Source organism: Scyliorhinus canicula, chromosome 13 (assembly GCF_902713615.1).
Source record: "Scyliorhinus canicula chromosome 13, sScyCan1.1, whole genome shotgun sequence".
Lineage (NCBI taxonomy): Eukaryota > Metazoa > Chordata > Chondrichthyes > Carcharhiniformes > Scyliorhinidae > Scyliorhinus > Scyliorhinus canicula.
The window spans coordinates 61,237,601-61,256,019 of record NC_052158.1 but is presented as its reverse complement, the minus strand read 5'-3'; the positions used below and the strand labels follow the sequence as shown (position 1 = coordinate 61,256,019).

At 52.4% G+C, this 18,419-nt stretch overlaps 1 protein-coding gene across 2 annotated transcripts in view; it reads left to right on the top strand.

Annotated features, from left to right (window-relative positions):
- crfb16 (cytokine receptor family member B16) overlaps window positions 1-1,444 on the top strand; it is a 113,352-nt gene extending 111,908 nt beyond the window's left edge. For both annotated transcript variants that reach the window (XM_038816616.1, XM_038816614.1), the window contains one exon: window positions 1,161-1,444. In XM_038816616.1, coding sequence (XP_038672544.1) covers window positions 1,161-1,243 — 83 coding nt within the window. In that variant the 3' untranslated portion in view covers window positions 1,244-1,444. The remainder of the gene's footprint in view (window positions 1-1,160) is intronic.
- Window positions 1,445-18,419: the final 16,975 nt, after the last annotated feature.

Below are 18,419 nucleotides of genomic sequence, written 5' to 3'. Positions count from 1 at the left end.
ACCTTCTCAGAGATCAGCATTACAGACTACCGAGATACAATTTAAATGCATGTCCTTGGGATTGCTAGTTAAAGTATATAAGTATAAGTAGTAGCAGTCCATTTGCATGCCATTGCATTAAATGGTATTTTCGGATGGGCGGAGGCACATTGTCGGCACAGAATGAAGCTCCCCCTTATCCTCCACTTGACCTGACGTGGGGCTGAGGATGCAGACATTTGAGGTCCAGGGCAAAGTATTTCCTCATGTTTTGTCTTACACAACATTCCCAATTTTATTTAAAGTAATTTACTCGACCGATAAGAAGAAAGCTTGCATTTGTGTAAATCCTTTCCTCAGCACCTTCTGCTCAACTATTTATTTTTTGATGTGTGTTTATGGTCGGTTTTTAATACCTACTTCTGCTCCTAATTCATATGTTCGCATGTATGTCGGCTCCGAGCTGTGACCTAAGTCTCACCTTTACATCACTTACGATCCTGGAACCAAGCACCCTCACCTGCTAGTTAATATGATAAAGATCTCACAATAGGTGCTGGCCATTTTTTATTCCATCTCCATGTTCGGACAAGAATCTGAATTCCTCTGGCGTCTTGCCTGAGTAACCACTCTTCAGGTGCAGGCTCCCCACAGAATATCCACAGGCAACAAACCCACTGCCTATCTCATTCTGCCAGGAACCCCCTCCTCTCTATCTTATCACTACCTCAAAGTTCCCTCAGCAAACACAATATTTATTATTATCCCTCTCCCCTACAGCCAGGGTGAAGGAAATGGAGGAAGGGTGGGATATCCTGGTCTCGTTTGATCCCATTCGCTCAGAGAGTCTGCAGAAATCTCTTGACGTTGACTCATTTTTCTTGTATAGAATACTAATTCTAATTGTCGTTCTCACTTTTTATGTGACAATAGCACAGCGTAAATCAAATTGAAGTTGTGAAAATAAAACTTAAGATATATTTCTTTCAGTTATTTCTAATAAAAGTGTTTTTCACTCGAAATAAAGCTGGGCATATTATTGTTCAACATTAAATATATAACACAGAGCTGATTGAGGCGATGCATTTGGCAGAAAGGTTGATAAGGAGTCAAAATAGACTTCATGTTCTGAAGAAGCGTCATAATGGAATGAAATGCTAACTCTGTTTTTCTCGCCACAGATGCAGCTAGACCTGCTGAGTATTTCCAGCACTCTCTGCTTTTATTATTATTTAATGGCACAATTCGAAAGAATGACCTTTAGGTTCATGTGTATTAATCCTTGGAGCTGCGATGGGAGCAAAACTGCTTCACCTCTGGTCACAGCTTCGTACAGCTCACAACTGAACTGCTTTCTACGAAAATGGCTGATGCCTTAGCTCTACCCAGCAACGGCACCATCTTACCAAGCTGGAATCTAATGAACTCCACAGAGAATCCCTTTAATAAAAACAACATTCCATTAGCCCAAGCGTTGTATGATTCTTTGATTGCACCCATGCCTTCCAAAGTTTTATTGTCTTTCAGACTAGGATATCTTTTTAAAACATGACTGCAGCAGTCGCACGCACAGGCGTTTAACCCTTACTGCATCAAATACCTATAATACAATACATCCAAAATGTCTACATTCATCACATGGGCCTGAGGAACTCCTGAAGTGATGCCCTGGGACTGAGATGATTGACCTCCAAAAACCAAAACCATCTTCCTTTGTGCCAAGTATGACTCCAACCAACAGAGGGTATTCCCCCGATTCCCATTGACTCTAGTTTTGCTACGGCTCCTTGATGCCTCATGGTCAAATACTGCCTTCATGTTAAGGGAAGTCACTCTCGCTTCACCTTTGGAGTTCAGCTCTTTCGTCCATGTTTAAACCAAGGCTGTAATGAGGTCGGGATGAGTGATCCGAGCGGAACCCAAACTGAGCGTCTGTGAGTAGGTTGTTGTTAAACAAGTGCCGCTTGATACCCCACCGTTTTGGCCCTAATCTCTGAAATTCTCTCCCTACACCTCCCTCTCGCTCCACTTTCCTCTTATCCCTAAAACTGCTTTTCAAACCCACCTCTTTGACCAGGCTTTTGCTCACCACCACTTTCCCTTATCAGCTTGCCAATTTTTCCCTCGTTAGGCCTGTTCTAATACATTGGGATATGTTCCCACATTAAAAGCTTTCTATAAAGGTCAACAGTTTGTGTTTATTATTAGGAATGGTGTAGACTGTCTTTCATCCATCTCAATAACAAAGAACAAAGAAAATTACAGCACAGGAACAGGCCCTTCGGCCCTCCCAGCCTGCGCCGATCCAGATCCTTTATCAAAAACCTGTCTCCTATTTTCCAAGGTCTACTTCCCTCTGTTCCCGCCCGTTCATATACCTGTCTAGATTCCTCTTAAATGATGCTATCGTATCCACCTCTACACCTCCGCTGGCAGAGATTTCCAGGCACCCACCACCCTCGGCGTAAAAAACTTTCCACGCACATCTCCCTTAAACTTTCCCCCTCTCACCTTGAAATCGTGACCCCTTGTAACTGACACCCCTACTCTTGGAAAAAGCTTTTTGCTATCCACCCTGTCCATACCTCTCATAATTTTGTAGACCTCAATCAGGTCCCCCCTAAACCTCCGTCTTTCCAATGAAAACAATCCTAATCTACTCAACCTTTCTTCATAGCTAGCACCCTCCATACCAGGCAACATCCTGGTGAACCTCCTCTGCACCCTCCAAAGCATCCACATCCTTCTGGTAATGTGGCGACCAGAACTGCATGCAGTATTCCAAATGTGGCCTAACCAAAGTCCTATACAACTGTAACATGACCTGCCGACTCTTGTACTCAATACTCCATCCGATGAAGGCAAGCATGCTGTATGCCTTCTTGGCCACTCTATCAACCTGCATTGCCACCTTCAGGGTACAATGGACCTGAACTCCCAGATCTCTCTGTACATCAATTTTCCCCAGGACCCTTCCATTGACCAGATAGTCTGCTCTTGAATTTGATCTTCCAAAATGCATCTGGTTCCCATCCCCCTGCCACATTAGTTTAAAACCTCCCCAACAGTGTTAGCAAAAGCACCCCCTAGGACATTGGTTCCAGTCCTGCCCAGGTATAGACCATCCGGTTTGTAATGGTCCCACCGCCCCCAGAACTGGTTCCAATATCCCAAAAATCTGAACCCCTCCCTCCTGCACCATCTCTCAAGCCACGTATTCATTCTGACTATTCTTGAATTTCTACTCTGACTGTCCCGTGGCACTGGTAGCAATCGCGAGATTACTACCTTTGAGATCCTACTTTTTAACTTATCTCCTAACTCCCTAAATTCTGATTGTAGGACCTCATCCCTTTTTTTACCTATATCGTTGGTGCCTATATGCACCACGACAACTGGCTGTTCACCCTCCCCCTTCAGTATGTCCTGCAGCCGATCGGAGACATCCCTGACCTGAGCACCCGGGAGGCAACATACCATTCGGGAGTCTCGTTTTCGACCACAGAAACGCCTGTCTACTCCCCTTACAATTGAATCCCCTATGACAATAGCCTTGCCAGTCTTTTTCCCGCCCTTCTGTGCAGCAGAGCCAGCCACGGTGCCGTGAGCCTGGCTACAACTGCCTTCCCCTGGTGTGTCATCTCCCCCAACAGTATCCAAAACGGTATACCTGTTTTGGAGGGAGATGACCTCAGGGGACACCTGCACTGCCTTCCTGCTCTTTCTCTGCCTTTTGGTCACCCATTCCCTCACCAATCCTAATCTGCGGTGTGACCAACTCACTGAACGTGCTATCCACGACCTCCTCAGCATCGCGGATGCTCCAAAGTGAGTCCACCCGCAGCTCCAGAGCCGTCATGCGGTCTAACAGGCGCTGCAGCTGGACACATTTCCCGCACATGAAAAAGTCAGGGGCATCGGCCGCATCCCTGAACTCCCACATTGAGCACGAGGAGCATAACACGGGTCTGGGATCTCCTGCCATTTTTACCCTTTACCTTAACTGACTACAAACTATACTATCAAATAATTAATAAGTCAAAGGAACAAAGACTTTACTTACCAATCACAATACTCAGCAACACAGGAAGAGTTAAATTTCTCCCAGCTGCTGCTAATTGGAGCACTTTCCTTACCAGCCAATCAGGTCACTGCTTTGCTGTGATGTCACCCTTCCAGGTATTTTTTTTAAGCTTTAAAGAGGTAAACTTACCTTCGTTGGGAATCTGAAGTCCGCTGCTCCTTATCAACAGTCTTTTCTTTTTGGTTAGAGGAGGAGGAGGAGGGTGGGTGGGAGACACTACACGTGTAGTGTCTCAGGTTTAGCCACTGCCCAAATATATCAGTTCACTCACCTTCCCAGAGTGCAATTCGGCCGCTCCCACTCAGCTCCTCCCACGCACTGCAAACTACAAGGTAAGTTTTTTTTTAAAAATAGGGAAACTTACCGCTCCCGTTCAGCTCCTCCCACACACTGCAAACTGCTATGTATTTTTAGATAGTAACCATGCCCTTATTTGGATTCTGTGCCCTCTCATAGATCTGACAGCCTGTGATCCTGTCCTTCCTCAAATGGCCACTGCGTGGTGTTATGGGTCAGATTTGTTGATGTCTTGATCCAATACATCACTAAAACTTTTAATTTCCAAAGTAAAAACTTTGCACGAAAAATTACACATTTTTCAACACATCACTTAATTTAGCCATTGGATTGTCTTGATTCTTTCAATGTCTTTGTTCTTTTTTATTTTACATGTGGCTTTGAAACCTTCTCCGAAGCCTGGGGTCGGATTTTTTTTACCTCACAGCAGAATGAGCAATTTCCATGGCATTGGTTAAGTTGTTAGCAACATTTGCAGTTTGTGATCAGTCCACCGAGGAGAGTGGGGAGGTAAATAGGGGCATCCCTTTATCCTGTTCGAAAGCCTCTTTACTCCTTCCAAAGAGTTACGAAATAAACTGAAGAAGTTATTCACGCACCAAAGTGATGAATTTAGATAAAAATTCTCCGTTGCTGGTCCGCTCCACTATCGCTGCTAGTGAGGATGTAGAATTTTCTGTTTATGAATATTTTAAATTGATTTTCATGTTTTATGGTACACGGTTATCATTGCCAAGTCAAAGTTGTATTTTTACCAATTTCCATCCAGGTGAGAGGGGGATGGAGTTTGATACTGCCCCCCATGCCCGTACAGAGTGCGACACATGTATATGCAGATGTGTTGTCATCTGGCACCCTTTGGCCTTGTTTTCGGGTCCTTCCTACGCGGCTCTGCCACCTACCTTCTGCCTGACCGGTTTCTGCCCTTCTCCTCCTTCCCCCTCCTTTCCCCCCCTCCCCTCCTTCCCCCTCCTCTCCCCCTTCGCTCCCTCCCCCCCCTTCGCTCCCTCCCCGCCTCCCACCTCCCTCCCGCTCCCCTGCCTCCCCCATCCCTCGCACTCTCCTTCCTACCCCATCACCCCCACTCTTTCCTTTACGTTTTTGTGGCATGTCTGTGCTACCTTGCCCCCCCCCCCCCCCGCCGCCCCACTCTATGAGCTGGTGGCTATGAACAGATCGGGGAACAAGTTGGTGAATGGCTTCCACGTGTTATGGAAGCCTTCATCTGACCGACGGATGGTTAATTTTGTTTTCTTTTTTGGAGGAATTCCGACAGGCCGGACAGCCAGTCGGCAGCTTTGGGTGATGCTGCCAATCGTCAGCAGAGCAGAATTCTTCAGCGGGCGACTAGGGAGGCAAAGGCTAGGGCATTGGCCCTCCTCCCCATGAGGAATACTGGCTGGTCTGAGACCCCGAAGACCACCACCTTTGGGCACGGCCCCACCCATAACTTTGGGCATGACCTCAAAAGGGGTCTTGGGCAGGCCCCATTCACATTTGTCCTCCACCTCCGGGAAGAATCTATTCATTCGGGTTCAGGTCAGGTGGGCTCTGTGCACCACCTATAGTTGCCTTGCGCATGTGGAGATGGAGTTTGCCCTGCTCCAGAGTTTCCACCCCACTTCTATCACTAGTTCTTTGTGGTAGTCACCACTAACTGTACATTAGATGTAGTAACTGTAAGTAACTGTATATTAGATGTAGTACGGTAAGGCTCCTGTACTAGAGGTACAGGGGTAAATCCCTGCCTGCTGACTCCGCCCAGTAGGCAGCGTATAAATGTGTGTGCTCACCAGAGCAGCTGCCATTCTGGTAGCAGCTGCAGGAGGCCACACATCTCCGCTCAATGAAGCCTCGATTAATCACTACTCTCGACTTTGTAGTAATTGATAGTGCAGCAATTTATTGAGCTGGGATTTTACAGCGATGGAACTTCGTATCAAGCCTGATCGCCTGCAGCTGCAGCCTCAAGCAGCCAACGCCACACCGGCCTTTGGCCACTGGCTAGCTTGATAGGGTGAGCTCTGATATTTTTTCCTTATCCGGGATGTGCCTACTTACGCTGAAGCAATAGAGCTCCTGAAAGGACATTACGTTCGGCTGGTTAACAAATTCTATGCCAGGCACCTCCTGTACACGACACAACAACTCCCCGGTGAGTCCTTAGACGATTTCTGGTGTGCCCTGCACATCCTGGATCCTGGCGAGGAACTGTGACTGCCAGGCAGTTCCAGCAGTCGAGCATACAGAACTTTTAATCAGAGAAGCTTTTGTTATGGGCATGGGGTCGGTGTACATCCGCCAGCGCCTATTGGAAGGGGGTACGCTTGACCTTGCGGCAACCAGACAGCTCGCAAATTCGCTAACAGTCGCCTCCCGTAATGTACAGTTGTACGCCCCCGACCGCACGGCAGACGCCCCCGACCGCACGGCACCCTCATGGATATCGTGGGCCCCACCAGCTACCGTCCCCAGCTCACCCCAAGCCTGTGCCGCGCGGCAGCCAGCCAACCCTGGGGGGGGCCCAAATGCTACTTCTGCGGGCAGACCAAACACCCCCACACTGCCCAGCACAGACCGCAACCTGCAAGACCTGCGGAAAGAAGAGACATTTTGTTGCTGCGTGCCAGGCCCGGTCGGTCGCTGCTGTTTCTGGCGTTCCTACACCCCTCACATGCGGCCCTTGGGTGCCGCCATCTTCTTCTCCACAGACCACGTGCGGCCCATGGGCGCCGCCATTTTTGTCCCCGCAGACCACATGTGGCGCGTGGGTGCCACCATCTTTAACGTCGCCCGCCATGTGCGCCCCGTTGGCGCCGCCATCTTCGGCGACATTTTGGACTGCGACTCAGGACTCCTGCTCGTCTGGCCGCTCATCGCCTGCCACCACCGCCAAGCAGCCCGAGGCCTACCAGCACCAGTCGCAGCTCGCCTCGATTACCCTTGACCAGTCCCGGCCTCACAACCTTGCAACCATGCCGACTACAGTGAAAATCGATGGGCACAAGACTCCCTGCCTTCTTGACTCCGGGAGCACGGAAAGATTCATCCACCCCCACTATGGAAGTCTACCTCTGGAGTTTCGCTCCCAACATGGCTGGCAGCTCAAGGACCCGTCCTCTTCCGCAAACACGTGCGGACCCACAAGGTGGACCAGTTGGTCGAAAGAGTACAACTACTGCACGTGAACCCGCAGTATGCCTATGTGGCACACCCCGACGGACGCCAGGACACAGTCTCCCTACGGGACCTGGCACCAGCTGGATCCCCACCACCCGACACCCCCCCCCCCCCCTCCGATTGCCCCGGCGCCTCTCACCCTTCCCTCAGCGCACCTCACCACAGCCCCCACCCCAGGACGATCCGTCCTCCCACTGGTTCCACTTGGGGATGAAGACAAGGACAAGACGCTCCCGGAGTTACCGCCGACCAAGTCGGCGCCCGCATCACCATCGGGACTGAGGCGATCACAGCGGAGAATCAAGGCACCCGACCGACTGAACCTGTAAATTTCGCCTGAACTTGTAAATTTTTTCACCACCCCCCGCTGGACTCTTTTTTTAACAGCGGGTGAATGTGGTGGTCACCACTAACTGTATATTAGATGTAGTAACTTTAAGTAACTGTATATTAGATGTAGTATGGTAAGGCTCCTGTACTAGAGGTACAGGGGTAAATCCCTGCCTGCTGACTCCGCCCAGTGGGAAGCGTATAAATGTGCGTGCTCACTGAGCTGCATCATTCTGGTAGCAGTTGCAGGAGGCCACACATCTCAGCTCAATAAAACCTCGATTATTCACTACTCTCGTCTTTGTAGTAATTGATAGTGCATCATTCTTCCTCCCATTTTTCTCTTATCTCATCCCGGGGGAGAGAGCCACCTCCAGTAGTCGCCCACACAGGTTCCTGCAGTTCCCCTTCTGTTAATCGCTCGCATGCAACAGCTCCTTTACCTGTGAGTGCCCCAGTGTCTGTGGGTATGTCATCATTTCCCTACAAAGGAAGTTTTTGATCAGTATTTGATGTAGCTTGTTTCTTTTGGGCAGTTGAAACCTCTCCATCAGTTCTTCTAGCATCGCTAGCCTTTCGTCCGTGTAAAAGTCACTAACTGTCAACGTCTCCCTGTCCTGTCTCCACATTTTAATGGTGCCGCCCATTGTGGCTGGCGTGAACCTGTGGTTGTTGCAGATGGAGGCCATGGTGGACATTTCGGTCAGGCCGAAGAGTTGCCTTAGTTGGTTCCATGTCCGGAGCGTGGCGACCACCACTGGGCCTTTTGAGTGTTTGGTTGGTGGGGATGGGAGTGCTGTCATGACCATGGCTCGGAGGGACGACTCTACGTAGGAACTCTCCTCCATCCTCACCGATTCTGCTTCTGGCTGCTGCACCCATCCTCTCATTCTTTTCCTATGGCTGCCCAGTGGTAGTATTGTAGGTGTGGTGATAGGCATCACTATAAATACACAAGGGGTTAATGTAAATACATGTAGACTAGCTAGACACTAGGGGGAGCACCAGAGACATTACCCACAGAGACTCAACCAATAGAACAGTTAGATAGGACAGGACCAATGGGCATTCACGATACACACAGAGGTGACACGACCACAGGAGGGCATTACACCAACCTATATAGAAAGGACACAACACACATGATCTTCCTCTTTCCAGTGGAGACAGTCAGTGAGTACAGCCACATGGTTGATTCAACATTACACCCACCACATGGATTGTAGCAGACTGGTTTGTCAGTCTGAGTAGCGATAGAAGGATTAACAGTAGTGGCGAACCCGAGTAGGAGAAATGTAAATAGTTTAATAAACGCGTTGAAGTTATCTCCATGTCTGAACCTTCCTTTGTCAAGTGCACCACAAGGAAACCGCTTATGCTACGCCGAGAGCATAACAAGACAGTAGGTTTGGGAGGGGCAGCCCTCCCATGTTTTGTTTCCTTTGCAGGACCTTTTTGGGAAACCTTGGCATCTCCGCAACCCCCCCCCCCCCCCCCCCCCCCCCCGTCTCGTACCTCCTGCCACTAGCTTTCCCACTAGCTCCTCTTGCGGTTGGCCTAATCCTCTCATTTGCCCGCTACGTATCTTGCCCCTCTTCTTCCTCGTCACCCTATCTGGCACTTTGCTGCCCTCCTCATTTTGTATTTTATCTCCCAAATTTAGATCGTGGCGGTACAATCACGCGCAAACAGTCTTTTCAAGATTTAGTACTTTGGGATGTCCGCCATATCGTTGACTCTGCTGCTCTCTTCCCAGACCATATTTTTGGACAAATTTGTCCTCGACCGCAGGGACAGTGAAGTAGTGATCCCTACCCTGAAAGGTGACCCGTAGTTTAGCTCAGTATAGCATCCTAAGCTTCACCCTGCGTTTGTACAGGGCCGCCTTTGCTCTATTTATTTCCGCCCGGCGCTTGGTCAGGTCTGTTCCAATGTCCTGGTATAGATCCTGATCAGGTGTCCTTCCCAGTTGCAGGATTGTGTCTGCCTGGCCCAACGCAGGATTCTTTCCCGGTCTTGGTACTGGTGCAGTTTGGCAATTATGGTCCTCGGCCACACCGCGGCCATGGGTTTTGGCCGGAGTGACCTGTGGGCTCTGTCTATCTCTGGGGCGTGGGGAAGCTGCCTCTCCCCACCAGATTCCCCAGCATCTGCCCACGAAGTCTGTGGGGTTCCTGCCCTTGTTTCCCTCCAGCAGGCCCACTATACACAGATTTTGGCGCTGCGACTGATTCTCCTGGTCTTCAATTTTCCCTTTTAGGTTCCCCTGTGCCGCCACCAACCTCTGATTCCAGAGTGTCGATCGTTTACTCTGATCCGTTGAGGCCTTCTCCAACTTAATGGTGCTCCCCTGGACCTCCAGTTGCCTCTCTTCCTTGTCCATGGCTGCCTTCATGACGACCAATGGCTTGTGCCACCGCCTCCTTGACCGCTGCCTTCATATCGGCATTAATGTCCTCTTTGAGCTCTTTTAGTTCCTTGGTGAGGAACTCCCTCCATCTGCTGCGGGGGTGCTCCCTGTGCTGCCTGGTCGCCCCTCTCTGTTGGGTGTGTCTGGGGTCCCGTCGCTTCATGTGTCTGCTATCTCCTCCGCTCGTTTCTCCAGGCTTTTCGGCCCCTCGCACTGCTGCTGTTTGGCTGCTCTCATTCCGTTTTGTTGGAGAGGGTGAGGGGATGTTTTTCCCCCGATTCTGGTGGGCTGTTCTCGATTAAAGGAGCCAACATTCAAATTCTCAGCCACCTTTGGTGTGTCCGCCGAGCAGATCCCCATCACCAGAAGTCCTTGAGAATCGATAATTTGGCACATTGTTTGCTGGTGGCGGCATTCTGTCTTCCCGCTGCTGGTCAATGGAAATTCCCATTGAAACCACCGCACACTGCCGGGAATCCCGCGGGCAGGAGTGCCCTGCTGCGGTGCCAGAGAATCACACATTTTTATAAAGAAATAATTTCTGAAAACCATATATAAGCATCTCGTGACCGTGTTAACAGTGGGAATAAGAACTGATTGTGGAATTCGCTGTTCCTATCTGAGGATTGATTATCGAGATTAGACTTTAACAGTAAGTCGCCTCTGCACAGCTTGAGCATCTTCATGGAATCGTAGAATTTACAGTGCAGAAGGAGGCCACCAGGCCCATTGGGTCTGCACCGGCCCCTGGAATGAGCACCCCACCCAAGCCCCCGCCTCCACCCTAATCCCGTAACCCCTCCTAACCTTTTTGACACAAAGGGCAATTTAGCATGGCCAATCCACCAAACCTGCACATCTTTGGGCTGTGGGAGGAAACTGAAGTACCCGGAGGAAACCCACGCAGACACGGGGAGAACGTGCAAACTCCACACAGTCACCCGAGGCCGGAATTGAACCCGGGTCCCTGGAGCTGTGAGGCAGCAGTGCTAACCACCGTGCCACCATGCCACCCTCTGTTTTTTGTTGATATTTCAAGGATTCTACCTTGGCATCTCAGGCACACTTCCTTAAATCTCTCATCTCCCATCTTCCTTTTCAACGCCATTTCCTTCTTACAGTTGAATATTTTTAGGTACAGAATCATTGTCTGCTGTCCCTGTCACCAATACTAAAACCTACACAGATTTCTGCTCCCTCTCTGGGCACTGTCTCAGGTTGAACTCAGCTTTGCAGCCCAGATTCGACCATAAGCTGAGCTTCCCCAGCCCATCTCATCTCTACCGCAAAGATCATGGGCGGGATTCTCAGCAGCTCCGTGCCACAATCGTGAAACGCGATCGACCGGCGAATTGGCTCCGAGGCCGGTTTGTCGCTGATTTCCAATTCTCCTGACCCCCCCCACCACGACGGAAGCGCGGCGCCTGGAGAATAGGTGCCCCGAAGACCGATTCTTCGGGGCCCGAGCGATTCTGTGTCCGGATGGGCCGAAGTCCCGATGGCATGGTTCTGACCGCCTACAGAAAATCGTGATGCCAGCGTGCCGGCTGAGGCGGCTGTGGGAGGAGGTAGGAGCTGGCGTGGGGGGGACCGCAGGCTCCCGAAACGGGCACTGGCCATGCATTCTGTGGGGGGAGGGCGACATGACAGGGCAGTGCCCACGTACCGAGCCCCATTATGGTGGCCATCTTGTTGGCCTCCTACCCTGATCCCTGGGTGAACGCAGGGTTAACAGCCCGATGGGTGGGGGGCACCCCCTCCTCGGTCACGCCACCCAACCAACAACACCCACCGGGGTGAAGAATGGCAGCCCCCATTGAGGGCAATCACATCAAACGGTGGCCATAGCAGCAGGGCCGGGTGCCAAGAGCGGGGGCACCAATAGGGCGAGGGTGAGGGGCATGCATGGCTGGGGTGCGCGGTTCCAACCGGGGCGACCATGTAGCCCATGGCACCTGGTTGAGCACGGATCCATGCGCTATGTTAACATGCCCCCCTTCACCCCCTGCAGATTATAATGTTTGGGAACCACCCAGTGATATCATAGAATTTACAGTGCAGAAGGAGGCCATTCGACCCATCGGGTCTGCACCGGCTCTTGGAAAGGGCACTCTACCCAAGGTCAACACCTCCACCCTATCCCCACAACCCAGTAACCCCACCCAACACTAAGGGCAAGTTTGGACACTAAGGGCAATTTAGCATGGCCAATCCACCTAACCTGCACATCTTTGGACTGTGGGAGGAAACCGGAGCACCCGAAGGAAACCCACGCAGTCACGGGGAGGATGTGCAGACTCCACACAGACAGTGACCCAAGCTGGAATCGAACCTGGGACCCTGGAGCTGTGAAGCAATTGTGCTATTCACAATGCTACCGTGCTGCCCCTGCGGCAGCGTCAGCGCAGGCAACTCAGAGAGCAGGCGGAGGCTGGAGTAGAGGAGCGGCTGCACAGGGGCAGGTAGCAGCCACTCAGGCTGGTGGACCGGCCACCCAACAGGCCGAGGAGGAGGAGGAACAGGACGAAGGGGAGGAGGAGGAGGAACAAGATGAGGAGGAGGAAGAGGAGGTGGTGTTGGTGCCAAAGAGGCGCCTGATGAGGCCTCACGTGTACCGGCGTCGCATGTTCTTTGAGGAATTCCCCGACCGGACATGCAGGAGGAGACATCTGCCACATGATGGCACATCTGGCAACGCGCGGGACTGGGGGAGGACACACGCTACCGGTGGCCGTCAAGGTGACGGTCGCCCTGAACCTCTATGCCACTGGGTCGTTACAGTCACCGAGTGGGGACTTGTCTGGTAACTCCCAGACTTTGGTGCACAGGTGCATCCATGCGGTCAGTGCCCGATGGCCCCATGGCTGCTGGGACGGGAGTTGGACCGGCGCCAATACCTGAGGCCCCCCGACACCTGCTGCTGCCAGTCCTGGATGCCCGCTCTGGTATTGACCAGGGTCTGAACCTTAGCGACCACGGAGCACAGGAAGTGGGCTATTCCTGTCTGGGACTGCGCCACCTCACTCTGCGACGCCGACGAGCATCTGGGCAATGGCGCCAATGCTCTCAGCCATGGCCTGCTGAGACTGGGCTATGCTGAGGAGCTCTGCTGCAATCCGCAGCTGGCACCGGCACATGGCTGCCTGTGAGTGGGCAGCCCTGTCCTGGGCCATGTCTTCCGCCTGCACAGATCGCCGCAAACCTTGCATAACCTGACCCATGTCCGACACTGAGGCCTCCATTGCCTCCACCATGGACACCACCCGTGCGGGTTCGGGCTGGGTGGCACGCATGACCAGTACCACTCGCTGCTCCTGCAGGCAGTTGGACTCCTCACCTGCTTCTGCAGGTGCTGGAAGTCAGTCGTCATCCCCTTCTCTGGTCCCTGGGTTGCTGACTGCACCTGGACTATGAATGGGACTGGATATTCCAGGAACCCGGGACCCGTCTGGGCGGCAGCTGGTTGCTGGGGTTTGTCTGCCCTCCGACCATCCGGCCACTTGGCTGCTCCTACCTCCACCTGCTGTACCGGTACGGCTGTGTGGTGCTCACCTGTGAGTCTCCCAGAAGCCTCATCACTAAAGTGCCCAACTGAGGTGGTCTCTGAGATGGTGGAGGGTGTAGGAGATAGCAGTGACGGAAAGTCAGTGTCATCAGCCGACCCAAAATCCGGGGTCTCCTGTGTCATGTTGTGCTGTGCGTCTGTCCCCTGTGTGTCTGACCCTGTGTCGTGGTTTCCTGTGTGTCTGTCTCCTGTGTGTATGTCCCCTGGGTCGTGGTGTCCTGGCTCGTCTCGGGCTGAGGGCTGTTGTTTCGACTGCCCTCCCCGTCGGCGCTTGGGTCCTTGAGGGGCACCGGCCCTGGCACTGGCTGTGGATGAGGCGTGTGGTGGTGGTATTCGGGAGTTAGGGATGGGGTGAGGGGTTTGGGGGTGGGGTGAAGGAGTTGGGTTGTGGGATGAGGGGGTTGAGGGATGGGGTGAGGGAGTTAGGGGTGGGGTGAGGGGGTTGGGGGGGTGGGGTTGGGGGTTGGGGGGTGATATTCGGGGGTTAGGGATGGGGTGAGGGGTTTGGGGGTGGGGTGAAGGGGTTGGGTTGTGGGATGAGGGGGTTGGGAGTGGGGTGAGGGAGTTAGGGGTGGGGTGAAGGGGTTGGGGGTCGGGTGAAGGGGTTGGGTTGTGTGGTGAGGAGGTTGGGGGGTGGAGTGAGGTGGATGGGGTGGGCATACATGTGTTGTGAGGGGTCGCATACAGGCAGGGGTTTCTCGCTTAGTGGCGCGCCTCTGACCTCCGCATCGGCGACCTCACCCTTCTCTGGTCCGCCAACAATATCCAGTGCCCTCTGCTCGGACATGGTGAGGGGGCGCAGTTCTGGTGGTCCTCCTCTGGTCTTCTCCTGCTCCCGGCGGGTGTGGGCGGACTTCTCCTGGGGGGCAGGTGCACAAACAGCAATGGTGTTAGACGGTCCAGCGCATGCAGCCAGGGGATAAGTCTCTGATGACAGGGCACCCGGCCATTGAGGCAGGCATGGGTGGGTGCAATCATGTGGGTCAGGGTGGGTGTGGTACCGTCCCTCTGGGGGGGGGGTCACATGTGTGTGGGGGGTAGGGTGGTTGGTGCCAGGGGCACAGTGCTGGGTACTCACCCTGGCTGCCCTGGGGAGGTCGTGCAGCTTCGTTCGGTCACTGACAGCAGCTGCCACCTGCGCCCACGCACGGCGAACGATGGTGCCTGCTGTGCTGCATCCGGCCCGAGGTACAACACCAGCCTCCTCTCCTCCACGGCGTACAGGAGGGTGTCCAACTCGCCATCCCTCAATCGCGGGGCTGCTCGTCTGACGGCCATCTTTCCTGCGATGCTGAGTGTGTGGGGGGGAGAATGATTAAGTGCAGCCACGGCATTGCGTCAATGACGCAACCCGCGTATCGGTGGCCGCTCCCTTGGGCGCTTCACGTTAGCCCCTGCTAGCCCCCTGGGGGCCGTTGAATAGCTCCACCTGGGAGCCCGATAACGCTGTCGCGAAAGTCCACGGTTTTCACAACGGCGTCAACACTTAACCCCATTTTCGGAGAATCCAGCTCCATACTTTGCAATATCGCCTGATTCTGCTCTGCCTTAGCCGAGTTAATAATAAAAATAATAATACAATAATCTTTATTATGTTGCTGCTGAGTTGCTGCTGAGGCCATCATCCTCGCCTTTGACACCAGCAGCCAGCAGCAGTTCAATGCTCTTCTGGAGAACCTCTCATTCTCCAAAACCTTTAGCTGATCCTCACTTCAGCTGTCCGAACGCTCTGCTGCACCAGTTACCTTTCACCCTGCTCTGGCTAACATACACGGGCTTCCTATCCCACAATCTGCCTAAGTTATAATATTTCAACCTTGTGATTTTCTCTCGTCACCAATGTATCAACCGGGAGGCGACCTGAACAACAAAGTGATTCATTGGGACTAACAATGGGGTTAAAGGATGTGCAGGAACAGCAGTTGATAATATAGGTCTTTACTCCTTGACCCCTGGGTCCACACTAACTGGTCCTCCACTCCGTGGGGTCCACGCTGCCTTGTCATTGGCCAGGGGTCGTGCGATCCTTAAAGGGGCCGCTCGACAACACAGAGGGTGCTGGGAGTCTGGAACTCGCTGCCCAAACGGAAGGTTGAGTGAGAAACCCGCATAATATTTAATAAGTATTTATATATTACAAAAGGAGACGATGAATTGAGACGGCTAAAGAGCTTGGGCACCATATTGGGCCCAGCCCAGTTCGCAGAGTGGGCAGCGCCAGTGGTCCCGGAACTGAAGCTGGACCAGACCGTCTGCCTGTGCGTCTTGGTAAAATGACAGTAAACAGGGTCTCTCTCTTGGACAGGCACTTCACCTGTGAAGTTCGCCGGGGGCGTCTCATTCACAAAGTTAGACATGAGCATTGTGTACCTCCAGTTGGCTACTTTGTTGACGCCCCTGCACAGGCTATTGAAGAAGAACCAGAAATGAGTGTGGAAAGCACCACAAGTGGAAGCATTCGCCAGGTTGAATCGGCAACTATTATCTTCCAAACTGTTGATATGCTTTGCCCCATCAAAGCCACTCATCAGCACATTTGATGCCTCTCCATATGGCGTCTGGCAGTATTGTCCAATCAGGGGGACGATGGGATGTAGTGGCCGATAGCGTACGCGTCCAGAACCCAGGCCGACGCAGTGTGCCACTATGCGCAGATTGAAAAGGAAGGTCTGGCATCATATTTGCAATTCAGAAATGTCTTCAGTATGTCTATAGGTGTAATTTTATGTTGATCGTGGACCATAAGCCCTTAGTTGGCCATTTCAAGGACGATAAGATGATACTGCCAATAGCGTCGGCCAGGATCCACCGATGAGCACTACAGTTGGTGGCGTATAAATACACTTTTTAATATCATCCTGGCACACAGATCGCCCATGAGGATGCCCTCAGCCGACTCCTGCTGTCTGTAAGCCCTCGTCCCCACCAGTAGCAGACAAAGTTGTTTTAACCTTAAACTTTATGGACACATTACCCGTTACAGACGCACAAATCCACAGGTGGAATTAGGGGGACTCTACGTTGGCGAATCTGCGTCATATCGTTCTACATGGCGGGCTGCACGGAACCGCCCAGAGGAACTGTGGGCCTATCTGACAAACCAGCAGGAGCTCAGTGTGGAGGGAGGCATTCTCATGTGGGGAGCCCGCACGGCCAACCCACAGCCAGGTCTGCAAATCATCTTGCAGGACTTGCATAGTGGACACTCGGGTGTTTCCAAGATGAAGATGCTCTCAAGGGGTTACATGTGGTGGCCAGGGCTGGACGGCGACATTGAGTGAGTGGTACAGCAACGTGTGGCTCGCCAGGAGCACCAGAAACTCCCCATATCCTTGGCAGTAATAGGATGCCCTTGGGTGCATTTGCCTGTTGACTTCGCTGGGCCCTTCATGGGATCAATGCTTCTGCTCTTGAACAATGCCCAATCAAAGTGGATGGACTTGCGCCGAATATCTTCCACCATTTTGCGTCACCACAGATAGGTTCTGCCAGTCCTTCAGCACTCATGGGATTCCAGAGGTGCTTGTCACAGACAATGGTACCCCCTTCACCAGTTACGTGTTTCAGGGGCTCAGGTGCACCAAAGGGGTGGAACACGTCCGAACCACCCCATACCACCAATCTTTGAATGGTCTTCCTGACCGGGAAGTCCAAACGTTTAAACTGGGCATGAAGAAACAGACTACAGATTCCACTGAAACTGAGCTGGCATGGTTTCTACTTAATTACTGAGCTACGCCACATACTACAACCAGGGTAGTGCCAGCAGAATTGCTGTTGGGCCGACGCCTTCAGACCCACCTAAATGTAACGTCCCGAACTTTGGCGGGAAGGTGGAAAGGAAGCAGGACTTCCAGGGGAGGTACCACGATCACCGAACGTGCGACAGAAGGCTCAAACCTGGGGACGCTGTTCACGTTCACAATTTCGGGGACCGTGCCCAGTGAGGTCCCTGGGACAATGCTGGTGAGAGTGGAGCCAGTTTCATACACGGTCAGGACTAGAGATTGGGCCATGCGGAAACACGTGGACCATCTCAAGGGCAGGAGGCCCGGCCCAGAGGGTCATGGCAGATGAATCGGTCGCTCGACCACTCTGCCTGCCGTCCTTTGGCCAAGAAGCACTTCCCATCAGTACCAAGCCCACCAAGGTCTACTTCCATAACATCGCCCACCTTCATCACTGCCTGAAAGCCTCACTCGCGCTTTTGTTACCTCGAGACTTGATTATCCTAATGATTTCCTGGCCAGCCTCCCATTTCCGATCCTCTGTAAACTTGAGGCCATCCAAAACTCTGCTCTTCTTGTCCTGATATTCATCAAATCCCATTTACTACTCACCCCTGTGCTTGCTGACCTATACTGCAACGCCATGAGTTCAAAATTCTTATCCTTGATTTCAGATTCCTCCATGGTCTTGGCCCGTCCGACAATGATAATCCCAGCTCCCAGAGATGCTTCAGCTCCTCCAATTCTGGCTTCTTGAATATCTTTGATTTTAACCTCTCCAACTTTTGTGGCAGTGCCTATAGCTGTCTTGGCCTCACGCTCTGAACGTTTTTTCTCTCTGCCTCA